This window comes from Suncus etruscus, chromosome 6, assembly GCF_024139225.1.
Source record: "Suncus etruscus isolate mSunEtr1 chromosome 6, mSunEtr1.pri.cur, whole genome shotgun sequence".
In the NCBI taxonomy this organism is placed as follows: domain Eukaryota; kingdom Metazoa; phylum Chordata; class Mammalia; order Eulipotyphla; family Soricidae; genus Suncus; species Suncus etruscus.
The window spans coordinates 116936552-116951962 of NC_064853.1; the positions used below are offsets into that span (position 1 = coordinate 116936552).

The window sequence follows — 15411 nt, forward strand, 5'->3', positions numbered from 1 at the left end:
GTCTGCGTGTTCAGGGTAGCCGTGAGGATATAATTCACAGGCAATCAGATTCAGGAGACATCAGCTATATTCATAATTAAGCTAACCTTTTAAGCAGGCTCCATAAGCAGCTCTGAACTTAAACCTGTTTCTTATCCTTCCGTGCTGCCCTTATCCCTCCAGACGCTCCTTGCTTCCTCCTGCAGACCCTTTTACACTCCTGAGGCAATCCTTTTGTTACCTTCCATAGACCCTTTCCAGATGTAGGCAGGTCTAACCAAGTAAAATTAGCATTTTGCCCTGGGATAGTGACAGATGACACCTTCTTCTCGCTTGCAGATGATGAGGAAGTGACGCTCAGTGCGGAGCTGGAGCAGGAGCCCATGGATGCTGAGGATGAGGACCGCTCAGAGAACCTCCTGGAGGCATGCAGTGGAGCGGAGCCTGGATCTGGCACCCCAGAGCCGCCAGCGAACCCGGAGTGTGCGCAGGCTGGAGAGGACGGCGTGGCCGAGGTAATAGAGACCTCAGAGCCCCCGGAGTCTGCAGAGGCCGAGGCTGAGCCAACTCCGGTAGGAGACCTGGGTGTCCAGTCGGAGAGCGTCGAGGCCTCCGGGGAGCTCGGGGCCTCGGCACTGGAGGATGCTCAACCTGAGGAAGTGGCCGAGGGGCTGGGCCTGGGTGTGGGGGAGCTCCCCGAAGAGCAGCTGCAAGATGGGGATGCCCCAGAGACTTCGGAGGAGCCGGTCCCCGACGCCCCAGCCATAGGCCAGGAGAAGCCAGGCGCAGAAGCGGAGCTGGGGAATGGTTCGGTCCCTGGGCTCAACGAGGAGGCCATGCCACCACGAGTATCCACCAAGAGGAAGTTGAGGCCCTGCTCCTTGCCGGTGTCGGAGCTGGAGACCGTGATCGCCTCGGCCTGCGGAGACCCCGAGACCCCGCGCACCCACTACATTCGCCTCCACACGCTGCTGCACAGCCTGCCGTCGGCCCAGGAACGGGGCATGGACGAGGAGGGCGCGGAGGACGAAGCCACGCTCAGAGAGACGTCGGACAAGGAGACGCTCAGCGAAGGGGACACGGTGGCTGCAGAGCCTCCGCCCCCTCGGCTGGAGGAAGGGGACCCCGAGAGCATGACCCAGGGCCTGGCGCCTCCGGGCTCCACCGGCCTGGCCAACGGTCTGGCCCCAGAGGGAGACCCGCAGGCCAGCACAGGCAGCGAGAGCGACTCCAGCCCGCGGCAGGGCGGGGACCACAGCTGCACCTGCGACGCGTCCTGCTGCAGCCCCTCCTGCTACAGCTCCTCCTGCCACAGCCCCTCCTGCTACAGCAGCTCCTGCTACAGCGCCTCCTGCTACAGCCCCTCGTGCCCCCACGGCAGCAGGTTCGCCAGCCACACCCGCTTCTCCTCGCTGGACAGCGCCAAGATCTCCGAGAGCACCGTCTTCTCCTCGCAAGATGACGACGAGGAAGAGAACAGCGCCTTCGAGTCGGTGCCCGACTCCATGCAGAGCCCGGAGCTGGACCAGGATCCCGGGAGCTGCGCCGCTTCCTGGCCGGAAGAGCTGGTGCCACCGGCCCGCAACTCCGCGGGAGCCCCACAAGGTCTGGAGTCCCCCGTGGCAGGCCCGAGCAGTCGGAGAGAAGGTTAGATCTCAAGCTTGATCAGAGGGAGAGTAGGATCGGGTGTGCACGTAGACTAGATGTGTATGTAAGTATCCGTGATCATGAGTGGCCGACACTCTTAGCAAGGGCACACTTACTGGGGTGCACACTCATTCTATGCGCTGTTTAACTGGGTTCTGGTCCGCAAGCCTCGTCACATGATACTATATCTGTGCTGGCTTTCCCCGAATATTGAGGGCTAATAGTAAGTGTTCATGTACCGTGAAGAACATCTATGTCACCTGTTTTAAAATCTAACTAGCAAGTGTGCACATGGTTCTGTTCAGCCCACAGCCGTTTGTCTATTTCTAGTGTTAGTTTTGTTTGTTGTTCGGTTTGTCTCGATTTGGTTGGCTGTTTTCACTAATGGAAAGGAAGATTAATATGAATACATTGATTACATCATTTAAGTTAAGATTCTAATTCTATAACTGTAGAATTTACTTTTCTTTTTTTTTATCTTTCTTTTTCCCCATCGCCCACTCCCAGAATTTACTTTCCAATTGTATTCTGTATTTCAACCAAAAATGCCCTTCCTTAGTCAGGACTGGAATCATGTGTAAATTAATTTACCTTTCTTATCTAGATTTGGGAACCATCTTCCACTGAGATGTCAGTAACAGTGGAGAAAATTGGAAATATGAAGTAATGATGTCCTTTTAAAAAGTAAAACAAATTATACTTTTCTATTTTTTAAATAGCTTGCAAACTGATGGCATTGTCTCTAGATTGTAAACTTACCAAGGGCCAGAATGAGCTCTTACATGTGTTGGAACTCTCCTAACCCAAGCCTGCATGAAACTTAAACAATTTAACATGAACCAAAATAAGTACAAAAACAAAAATATTAAAAATTCAACAAGGCCTAATTCTATAATTTAGAGAGAGCAAGAGTGAGAAAGGATAGTGTGCTAATGAGAAGCAAAAGGATTGGTAAAGTAAAACTCAAAGACCATACAATAAATCTACAGTACTGTTACTACAACATACAATAGTTACTACAATAAATCTAGTAACATTCAGTGTGGAAAGGTACCAATGAAAGAGTGAGAATATGGGGTACCATATTTTTCATACCATAATGTGTGTCTTATGGAGCAAATGCTGCCTAGAGCTGAAGCCTAAGTGCAGGGTAGGAGAGCATCTAAAAACTATATGCGTCTTTATGGTCAGGTGTATCCTATAGAGCAAAAAATATGGTAATCCCTTCTCTAGCAAGGATATTTTATGTGCCATTTTATTCTGAGCATGATGCTGCATACTGGACAAAGGAAGATGAATTGACATCAGATAACACATGGAAGGCAAACAGTAATTACAGTAGAATTAAAAAAAAAAAGTACAACAGAAGATTGTGAATATAGACCTAAAAGGCCACAACTAGAAACTGGCAGAAATATTTGAAACCAGAGATTAGTAATTTTGTTCTATAAAGAACCAGTATGAGTCAAGAGGTAAAAATCAACTGTTCTAAATAAGACTGTTAAAAACATTTTCATATTTTCAATTATGAAATAACTGAATATTTAAATAACTAGCTTAGACGGAAATCTATATTCAACTTTAAAAACAAACTTAGATTTATAATTTGTCATCTTACTATATCTGTGATATGTATTTTGATCACCATGCTCAAAGACAGATACTGTTCTTTAAAATTAACTCAGCATACGTTTATGTAAAAATCATGTTTTACAAAAAAGACACTACCATTCCCTTGGTGAAACTATCCTGACGGGGAGCTTCACCCGTTGAAGAGAAGAGAGGAAAATGTCTCAGGCATATGATGGAAGATTTTGCACATCAGTTTCTAAAAAAATATCCAAGTTCTTGATAACTCAAGACTCTAAACTCATAAGCAGTTAGGAAGCACCCACTTGTCTTATTATGGTGATTACAAGGGGCAAAATGGAGATTCCTGGGTGGGCTGTTGATTTCTGGAAATGCATACATTGACACATTACTATGCAGCCAGTTTCTCTTAGCCCTCACTAAATTAGGCTTATGTGTCAGTGTGTGTCTCTCTGGCTCACACAGCCTTCTAGGCTACCAAGAGCACATCCTCAAAGAAAGAAATTTGACATAACCAAGCTGATATATGCTGGTTATGCTCTCTTCTTTCATTAGAATCACTGTTTCCCTTACCTAACTTAAAAGATTGTGAAATATCTTACTAATTGTCAAGGATATATTCTACCTGTATATATCTACTATACTCTACTATATATGTCCTGCCTGTTGTATGCAGCAGTTTATCAAGAATATATTATTTAATTTTTGCTTATTTTTACCATAGAAATCCTTTTTAATCTTATCAGAAAATAGTTTTTAATTGTTCTGCAGAGTGGGTTTAGACAGAGCATTAGAACATTGTGATTATGGAGACAGATCCTGGAATCAGACTTGTTAAGTCTGTATTTAGTCCTATTTACTTCAAAGGATTATTAGAGAGATTAAATTAAATGATACATATAAAGCAATCAGCCTCAAACTGGGTAAGAGTTCTTTTAGAGAGATTATTTTTAAAGATATATGTTTCCTTGTCAGAGGTTATAGCACTTTGCACACTTGTTTTGTGTATGAAGCAAGAGTTACCACGTAGAACCATGTCATTGTGCAAAACACGATTGCTTGCTGCTTCTGTGCACCCATTCCATTTCATTGGCTGGTATGTGTCAATTACATCATTTAATTTGCTTGGGATTTAGAAGCCTGTTGGTTTACTCCATTGACTTAGCCAGCAACAAATATGTTTCTACTAGCATGGAGGAGTAATTATCTAGTTGGTTCAATTAATTTTTGACAAGGTAAGTCTTTTTTTAGAATCTAAATTTAAAATACAGTTTTATTGTTTCTTAGTTCCACAAATTACACACCTATAAAGACAAACATGAGAGTGTTATTATTCAACAAGACACATCGTTGAAATAGGAGTCAGTTCAACAGGAAATGTGTACTGGTATTCTTTTATGTTTACTGTTGCTCCTTAACTTTTCTTAGGATCTCAGACAATCCCAAGAATTTGAGTAACACTTCAAAATTTGTACAAGAAATAATAATATATCTTTGACATCTAAGAACATTCCTATATATACATCTGTGGTCTGATTTTTTTTATTAGCTTTAGAAATGAAACTGATCATTTAATTTAATTCCAACTCATTTCCTTTCTTATTTAATCAGATCTGGGCTTCTAGAGTGAGAAAAATAAAATAATCTTTTTATGTATGCTTGAGATCTCACAGAGATCTTAACCACTATTTGGTTCTTATGTTTTTTAACCCTGGAATAATGGAATATTGCTTTTTTATGTAGTCACAGAGGCAGTACCTTAGCTCTCATGATAAAACCAGAATCCCATGAAACAGGAAAGGGTTATCTCTTGGTCTGAGCTCTTATTGGTCTCCAAAGGTCAAGTATGATTGTCTCTATTTATGTAACCCAAACCAAAACTGATGCAGGTCTCCTATCCACATGGCCACTGACACATGATTCCTAGGACCTCAGGATGCTATGTACAAAACTCTTCAGTTCATTATAATTGTTATGTCTCTAATTATCAAGGTATACATTCTGTTGATATGTTTATTTCTAAGCTTTTCCTTGTCCATTTTCTTCTTTATTCTATTCAACTGTGTTTCAAGTTTTCCTCTTAGTCTTTCTGCCTCTTATATACTTCATTTGTCTCTTGTCTTTTCTCTTTCCAAAATATACTAGCTTGTCTGATTCATTCTCAAATACTCAGGATATTCCACAGCTACTTGGTTCCACACCCAACCTTAGCTTCTGTATTGCAGGAGTACTCTTTACCCATCAGTTCCTTAACCACAGTCTTGAAGTTTTATTTCCAAAACTACAAAATTTCAGATGCTGCATATTCTGAAATACAGCCTCTTAATGGTCCTCTTAATGAAACCTGTTCAACAAGAAATTGTAATTTTCATAGGCTTATGGAAATTATGAGAAATTATAAATGTTGCACTTCTCTCAAACAGACTTTTTTTTCCAGTGCTAAACTGCTCATTTTCTTTTCTGATACTGCCTTTCCAAGAAAATTCATGTGGATACAGAATCAGATTTCAACCCTAATTTTAGTCTGTGTGATACAGATCAAAGCCATTATGTGTTTGGCTACTTTCTTCATTGGTTATTATTTTTCAGATAATATTTTCTATTCTCTTCCTCATATATGACTGTGAATGTAGCATATGGCACAAAGAATACATTGACACTCTTTGAAGGTTGTTTCTGAAAGTTTATTTTACATTCAGGCTTTTTAAAAAATGGCGTTGCCAAGAAAAGAATAAATCTGAATGTCTTGACTATCTTGTTCATAGGTGAATGTATTACACTCCATAATTCCCAGCCACTAAGCCAGCTTCCTTCCTTGAGGCCTGAGCATCATCACTACCCAACAATCGATGAGCCTCTTCCACCAAGTAAGCTTTAGTTTTAAAAATGTATCTTAATTCTTCCTATGAAGTCTAAAGAGGTCAGTATGTACATGTATGTAGACATCTAGACCAATTATATTTCCTACTTTATTATCAAAATCATAATGATACCTGCTATTAATTGCTTGACTCTTTTTGACCAAGGGTCTTAGCATATGATCCTGAAGATTTTCAGTACCTCTCCAATGCAGAGAAGTTCTCTATTAGAATTGTCTAGTCATTGAAAACCAATCTGAATTATCTAAATTAATTTTTAAATGGAATCTTTTATAACTTAAAATAAATAGTTCAGCCATTCTTCAGCGATCCTATTATGTCTGACAGTCATCACCCTGTAAAGAAAACAACTTCAGCCTGATCAGTACCTATGAGTTTACATTTTCCTTACTACAACTTATATCAGTGGATAATCTCAAATTTCTTGTTTAGTTCTTATTAATTTGACATTGCTAAATGTTATCTTTAGGGATAGAATTTAACATCATTTTATTCTGGAAACTGAAGTACAACATTAATAAACATATAAATAGCCTTTTGAAATTGCAAAGATTACTTGGTCTCCCAGATACTTAGTTTCCTTATTTGCAGAGCTTGAATTTCTGATCTATTTAATGCTAAATTTGGCCTAGGTGTTCTCTAAAATTATTATTTCAGCTTTAATTTTTAATTTTTACATTATCTAAATTTGTGTGCAGGAACTGACAATCTAGACATTTACTTAGCATCATTCATGCTCATGATTTTAGAACTTGAGTTTAGGCTTGTTTTCAAACATGATGTTTTTTCAAATAGTTTTTTCAAACAGTTTTCAAAATAATGTTTTTCGAACAAAGATAATGTTATCTTTGTTTCTTTAGTAGAATTAGTGCTTTATTTAGTTTTCAAAAGAAAAACTTTTTTCTTTAATTCATCTATTGGTAATGGGTCATATTTTTCATTTATATTCTCAATTTAATTATAGTTTATAAAGAAAACAAATGAATATTTTTAACATATATAATGATTTGAAGGAATACCACATTTGTTTTAGGTGGCAAGCCAAATGATGTATCTTTTAACTATGGATGCCTTATTGATTTCCCCACTTACTTATAAATATTCTATAAATTAGTAATGAAATTTTATTGTCATATGGACACTTTCTAATCAGCACTTATCTTAAAAAATATCTGTAACAAATTCAAAAGCAAGGATATTTTCCACATTTCAAATGAGTTATTTATCTGCATATACATAATTTATATAAATTATTATTATCTTATATTTATTGCTACTAGCTTCTATATTTGCTTTGTATACTGATATACAACTTAAATTTATATGTTTTAAAAGTTATTTTGGGGTCGGAGAGATAGCATAGAGGTAAGGCATTTGCCTTTCATGCAGAAGGTCATCGGTTCGAATCCCGACATCCCATATGGTCCCCCGTGCCTGCCAGGAGTAATTTCTGAGCATGGAGCCAGGAGTAACCCCTGAGCACTGCCGGGTGCGACCTAAAAACCACAAAAAAAAAGTTATTTTAAGGCCAATGAAATAGTATAGTGATTAAATAGAGGCGCTTACTTTGCATATAGCTGACTAGATTTAATCCCTAAGTGATCCCTGAGCACAAAGTGAGTATTAAGCGCTGAGCACCACAAGGAGTAATCCAACCCCCTTTTTCCCAAATTATTTTATATAAACTGTGTTTAATAATGATAACAAATTTCTTTAGAGTTGTTTCATTTTTAGATCCACACAACATTAAAAATATTAGCATATTAAGGCTAACAGACGAATTTTATTACATAATCTCAAACAGTACATGGATAACTTCATTACTGACAGAAATTTGTTCAGCATATATTTACTCAAGAACTTATTGAGCCATTATGTGAGATTCTATTTAAAGTAAACAAAACAGATAAGGATCTCTGCCTTGATAAAGCCTATGGTATAGACTGATAGAAATAAAAAATGGTCAATAAACAAAATACATGAGGAAATAGTGTACATAGCACATTTCATTATGGAATGAAAAAGTTATGTCAGAAATACAGAATAAGTTATGGGAGGCCTGGAGTATGTAGTGGTAATTGATATATAATTTTGAATAGGATTTTCAGCTTGCTTTTTTAAGTGGTAACATTTGAAGCTAGACTTAGAGGAGATAGGACTATTATTCACACAAGTGCTTTCTGCATAAAGAGAACAAATTGCCAGTTTTTGTGTGAAAAATATATTGGGTTTGAAGAACAATATGGGGGTCAGAGTGTCTGAAGAAGATTTAGGAAGGAAGAAAAACATAGGCAATAAGGTCAGAAAAATCAGGGTCCCAGATAAATGCATTAAATGCATTAGGGCTTTGGCATATACTCCAGAAGAAAGTAGCAACAATATAGGGGTATTGAGCAGAGCACTATATGACTTAGATTTTTTTTTTTTAGTTTTTGGGCCACACCTGGCAGCACTCAGGGGTTACTCCTGGCTCTACGCTCAGAAATTGCCCCTGGCAGGCTTGGGGGACCATATGGGATGCCAGGACTCGAACCACCGTCCTTCTGCATCAAAGGCAAATGTCTTACCGCTGTGCTATCTCTCCGGCCCCGACTTAGATTATTTTTAACAAATATTGTGATTTAGGAAGGTGATAATAATAGTGTTAAAACATAGGTGTTCATATATGAAGTTAGTGCACCCCTGTCATCAGAGTGTCCAGGACCCTCCACCATTCACCCTACCACTTATAGATACCTACAGATGCCTAACCCCACTACTATCCCTGCATGGTGTTAGGTTTTGTGATAATTTTTCATTGTAAATGTTATTTTCATGACTTAGGTTTTTAAATTTTTTTCTTGTTGCTGTGGCTTGAACCAGTGTGAACAAAGAGGATGAGATGATATATATATATATATATATATATATATATATATATATATATATATATATATATCATGGACATGGATATATATGGACACACACATATTGGTTTATGAGCCACACCAAGTGGCACTTAGGGGTTTCTCTTGACTCTACACTCAGAAATTGCCCCAATAGGCTTGGGGGACCATGTAGGATGCTGCAGATCAAACCCAGATCTGTCCTGGATCAGCCACATGCGAGGCAAATGCCCTACCATTGTGCTATCCCTCCAGCCTTGGACATATATTTTGTAGATAGGTTTTTCTAATGAATGTGAAGTGTGATAAAAAGACAGAAGTCTTCAAAAATGATAGTTGCTGTCAACTGAGATGGAAAAGGAAGCTGCAAGTGGAGAAGATAATTTGTAAGAAAGTTTTGAAGTTTAGAATGTTATATTTGAGATTTTACTTAAAGGGTGGTATCAAAAGGCAATTTAAATTTACTAAAGTTCAAGGGAAAGATTGTATGAGTGGTTTTTCAGTCACCAGTTATTGGACTTTGATGGTTATAAAAGATCGAAAATAATTACTGTCTAGTGTTCCACAGACTGGTGCTAGTTTCCAGGCACAAAAAAAAAATGAAAACTACTGGTCTAGAGTAAAAAGCAAGAAATTGTATTTGTTAAAGTGATTAAGGGTAGAGAGATAGTTTAGATGTATGGCATTTATTTGTCTTGTATGTGGCCAACTTGAATTCGATCCTTGGCACCACGTATGGTGCTGTCACTCCTCAACAAAAGTGATTTTGAAAAAAGCCAATACTCACTCAACTTTGAGCAAACCAAAAACAAACAAAAAAGGAAAATACTGTACAGTTTTATAGGATTTTATAGTTTTATAGGATTTTTGCTAATATAACTAATGTGGACTTATTATTAAGAGTGACATTGTGGGCCCAGAGAGATAGCACAGCGGCGTTTGCCTTGCAAGCAGCCGATCCAGGACCAAAGGTGGTTGGTTCAAATTCCGGTGTCCCATATGGTCCCCCATGCCTGCCAGGAGCTATTTCTGAGCAGACAGCCAGGAGTAACCCCTGAGCACTGCCGGGTGTGGCCCAAAAACCAAAAAAAGAAAAAAAAGAGTGACATTGTTTTTAGACTTTATAACATTTGTGTAATTAATATAGTTACTTATGTTACCAATAAATGACCCAACTGAATCATCACTCTAATGTGCTCCAGCATCATAAAAGTGTTGCAGGGTTCTCTGAAGGTATTACAATGCTATGTCCATTTAAGGCATGCTGATGCCTGAAGTGCTGTTTGGAAATTATATTTTGGGATTATATAATAGGTGAAAGTTTGTGTTTTACAAATCAATCCAGAAAGTATGTTATTATTTTCTAGTTAGACTTAGGTATTAATTTTATGGATATTTTAAGAGTATATAATTATATATTTATATATATTCCAGACATTTAATTATAAAGGACTGATCTGTCTGGCTTGATATTCTTTCTCATTGAGTGACTTGCTATAAATACTAGGAGAGAGAAATTACATATTGTTGTTGTACCATTCTCTAGATTTTCCTTAGAATCTAGTTCTCTAGGTTTTTTTCCTGTAGAGAATTTTTTTTTTTTTTTGGTTTTTGGGCCACACCCCATGACGCTCAGGGGTTACTCCTGGCTATGCGCTCAGAAGTCGCTCCTGGCTTGGGGGACCATATGGGACGCCGGGGGATTGAATCGCGGTTCGTCCAAGGCTAGAGCAGGCAAGGCAGGCACCTTACCTCTAGCGCCACTGCCCAGCCCCTCCTGTAGAGAATTTATGGATAGAAGCTTTATATTAAAGGAAGTTTTACTTTGCTATGGGTATCTGGAGTTAATTAATTGTTGGGTCATTAGAACCTGGCAGCTTAGTTTCTCTTCAAATGAGTATTAGGAAAAAGAATTCAATAGAATTGGATAGCATGATGACTGTACATATTTTATTTAACATAGTCTTGTTGAGTTCTAGGACAGAAAATTGTCTAATTGGTATGAGTTTGAATCACTGAAATTTTTTTTAAAAAATGTGATTAATTACCATATTGGGATCAAGTATTTATACGTATATGAAGTTTCTTAATTGAGGTAGTTTACACTAACAACTAACAACAATTGACTAGTCTGTTTTGAGCAAAACATCTTAGAACATATTTGTGTAATATTAAAATTTGACTTATAAGTCAAATTTTTCTCATGATATGCTTGTTTTCTTTAGGTATTAGTTATTAAGAAAATGCCAGGCATCAGTCATAATGGCCACATATAAAACTACTATATAAAAGAAAAAAATAATATTTTTCACTTAAAATAAATTAAATTACTATATCATTATCCAAGTGATAATTGCTCTACGTAATTAATACCTAATCTACTCCCCAAAGCTATGACATTTCTACTTTAAAGCAAAAATTGATTTTCCTTCCTTTGCAGTCATTTTGGCTTTTTCTTCTTTGGTTTAATTTTTGTTATAAATTTATTATGAACTTTATGTCGATTTTTTACATGCAGACTCTAAAAGCTTTGCCCATCTCTGTACAGCAAACATCGTTCCATGATAAGCTCTGAAGTGTATACATTACTTCCAGCTCTTTCTATTTTGAATTTCAACCATCCAACCTATCCCAGCCCATGTATTATGTAGAAAAAAATTATGTGTTTAGTTTACTTGATAAGTAAAGGAATTTATCTTTCTCTTGGGTTCTGCCTACTATATTTGATGATTATCAATAATGAGGTTTTTTAAAGTTTGATATTTGTTTACAGTTGTCTTGGGTTGGGTTGGGTTTTGTTCAAGAAATATTTGTCAACCACTGGTGGGTTGGTGAATATAGAGCTTATCAGAAGGAGGGTTTGAAACCTATGTAGGTGTCAAATCCTTTCATTTGTCCTCAAAAGAGGAATGGCAATCAGTGTTGCTAAGTATTAGAGGCTATCAGAAGTGTTGAACACAGTACTTAGAACTGTATTAGTTAAATCTGATTTTAATATACTTTCCTCCACTGATTTGTTACCTTCTCTCGGATTTAGCACAGACAGGATTCTGAAGCATCCCATGTCAGCTCTAAATGGAATGCATTTCAAGTTTTCTAGCTGTCATTTGAGTAGCCGATAATCTTGACAGGATGGAAATTTTTACAGAAAGAACTGTTAGCCATTAGACTTGTTCTTTAGAAAGTTGACTTTTACAAGACCAGTGCTCTAACCCCTCAGCTACAGAATCAAGAAAGGAGAATTTTAACATAGGACATATTTGAGAAACCACATTTAAGTAGCCTAGCAGAAAATATAAGTATAATAGGGTTCTTTCTAGAATGCTGATTCCATGTCAGGGGTCTATTCTTTCTCAAATGTTTTAGATGTCAAGGGTCTTCGGAGGTAGTACAGACAGGGCTAAGGTGCTTGCATGGTGCTTGCATGCAGCAGGCCCCTGTTTGACCCCCCAAAACTATGTCCCCCAAACAGTACCAGGAGTGTTTCCTGAGTACAGAACAGGGATAAGCACAGAGTATTGCCAAGTATGGACCCAAAATCAACTAACCAAACAAACAAACCAAAGAAGGTATGCCAGGTTTCGTGGGCAGTATCTACCCATGAGCAAATAGCCAATGGTGAGTTCTCCCTGGAAGTACTTATCTGTTTCATGTGGGTCAGTAATTTGTTCTTGATTTTTTTTCCTTTTGCATTTTTATTACATACTAGACTGGGAAGCTCGCATTGACAGCCATGGCCGGGTCTTTTATGTGGACCACGTGAACCGCACAACCACCTGGCAGCGTCCAACAGCAGCAGCCACCCCTGATGGGATGAGGAGATCTGGGTCCATCCAGCAGATGGAACAGCTCAACAGGCGGTTGGTGATCAACATGTAGTGAGCTCTGTAAACCACTGTTAAAGGAGAATGAAACACCACTTTATACTTTTCTACTTAGGTGATATGAGGAATGGAAAGTAATTAAGAGCTTATGGAATTCACTCATAGAAAGTTCTTCGAAAGGTAGATTTAGAATTCATAGGAGACAAGCTAAGTATCATTTGAAGATGGATAATCCTTTTAAGTTTTTGATGATTCAGGCTTAAGATTTTCTAATTTAAAGTGTTCTTAAATAAGAATTTATAATCTGCCTCATACAAGTATTCATGAACCCTCCAAAATATAAGCATAAATATACATAAATGTATGTTTTTCTACCACACTAGTCCACTTCTATCAAAAAATTTTCAAGAGTGCAGAACTCGAATAGTTGAAAATATTCAAAGGAGGGGCCGGGCGGTGGCGCTGGAGGTAAGGTGCCTGCCTTACCTGCGCTAGCCTAGGAGACGGACCGCGGTTCGATCCCCCGGCGTCCCATATGGTCCCCCAAGCCAGGAGCGACTTCTGAGCGCATAGCCAGGAGTAACCCCTGAGCGTCACCGGGTGTGGCCCAAAAACCAAAAAAAAAAAAAAAAAAAAAAAAAAAAAAAAAAAAAGAAAATATTCAAAGGAGATGTTCGATAGAATACTGAATATGACCTAGAGAAAAAACACTGTCTTATAAATTCACTTTATTCAGATGTACCCTGGTTTCATAATTGTTATGTACTTAGATATAAGTATTCAAAGTAATATTTCTTATAAAGATAACATTGTTTCTTTTTATTTATTTTGGTTTTTGAGCCACACCCAGTGATGCTCAGGGGTTACTCCTGGCTATATGCTCAGAAATCACTCCTGGCTTTGGGGGACCATATGGGAAGCTGGGGATCAAACCCAGGTCCGTCCTGGGTCAGTTGCATGCAAGGCAAATTCCCTACCACTGTGCTATTATTCCAGCTCCTAACATTGTTTCTTAAAAAGAGTTTTATCTTTAAAAAGTCATTTAAGGGGCCGGAGAGATAGCATGGAGGTAAGGCTCTTGTCTTTCATGCAGAAGGTCATTGGTTCAAAACCTGACATCCCATATGGTCCCCTGTGCCTGCCAGGAGCGATTTCTGAGCATAGAGCCAGGAGTAACCCCTGAGCACTGCCGGGTATGACCCCAAAACAAACAAACAAAAAGCCATTTAAAATATTTTTAATAATTGTTCTGTCATTGGCCGGAACAATAGCACAGTGGCATTTGCCTGGCACATGGCTGATCCAGGACAGACCTGGGTTCTATCTTTGGCATCCCATGTGGTCCTCTGAGCCAGGAGTGATTTCTGAGCGCATAGCCAGGAGTAACCCCTGAGTGTCACTAGGTGTGGCCCAAAAACCAAAAAATTAAATCGTTCTGTCATTCTATACAAAGTCTTATTGTTTTAACTTTAACAACCTCTATGTTGTATCTCTTTTCTACTATAAATTGATGTGAGTGTCATATCTGGCATTTGCTTCTTTAAGGCCAGAATGATGGCTTGAGAATAAATCTGAGGATTGGCCTTGAAATATAGCATTCTAGAAATAAAATAATAGACTCAAATTTAGTTGTATACACACTCAAATTTATTTTTATACATACATATTGTTAATATGAACAATAACCACAGCTTAAAGAGACTATAGAGAAATAACTGTATCCAAAGGACATACCTATTGATAATAACATGTTCTTTGAGACACTGGAAGATATTACAGTGGTTAAGACATATGACTGACATGTACCTGACCCAGATCTAATCCCCTGAATGACATACTCACCCAAGATGCCAATTGGAGGACATTGCTTTTTAGTATCTTCTCAAAATCTTACTCTGAATCTATATCTGCCACCATGGCAACTCTTTATAAATTTTTTAAATGTTATTTTATTTAACTTATTATAGTTTAGAAAGTTATCATTTCTTTGACTGATGCTTTTAATAAAGTTTATCTCATTATCAGTGACAACTTCTCATCTTCAGTGTTCCCAAAATGTCATCTCCAACTGTTAAAAAATTTATTGTATTAATATACAAATTTACTGTATCTCACCACCATACTCATGCCCATGACTTTTTACATTTTTCATCCCTTCTCCCTGCCATGCATGATGATTCTGTATTCTAGTGCAAAATTTTGTCATCGTTCATTACTCTCTGTTCTTTTCATTTTGACTCTTTTTATTCCACTAATGACTGAGATCATTATACTTCTTGATCCAATCATTAGTAGTTGGACATTGGGTTATTTCTATATTCTGGCTATTGTACTAATACAGTGAGAAAGGAGTACTAGCTTGATTGTACCCATTTCTATGATTGCTTCTTTTCCTTTCTTGCCTTGTTCTGTACCTCTTTTGTACTGTTTAGTATGGTTCCAGTAGTTTAACAAAACTGATTATTGAGTTAATTTTTACATTTTAATGATATCCTAAATTAACTAACAATAGTTCTATAAATATTTTTGCCATACAGAAATATGAATATGGTTTTATCTATTTTTGTGGTGCTGGAGATTGAGCTCAATTCTTTTGTTTTTTCTTTT

The 15411-nt window shown here is 38.0% G+C and overlaps 1 protein-coding gene across 1 annotated transcript in view; it reads left to right on the plus strand.

Moving 5' to 3' along the window:
- HECW1 (HECT, C2 and WW domain containing E3 ubiquitin protein ligase 1) overlaps positions 1-15411 on the plus strand; it is a 328209-nt gene that overhangs the window by 167868 nt on the left and 144930 nt on the right. The window contains exons 10-12 of the mRNA XM_049775686.1: positions 319-1626; positions 5982-6083; positions 12690-12840. Of these exons, the coding sequence (XP_049631643.1) occupies positions 319-1626; positions 5982-6083; positions 12690-12840 (1561 nt within the window). The remainder of the gene's footprint in view (positions 1-318; positions 1627-5981; positions 6084-12689; positions 12841-15411) is intronic.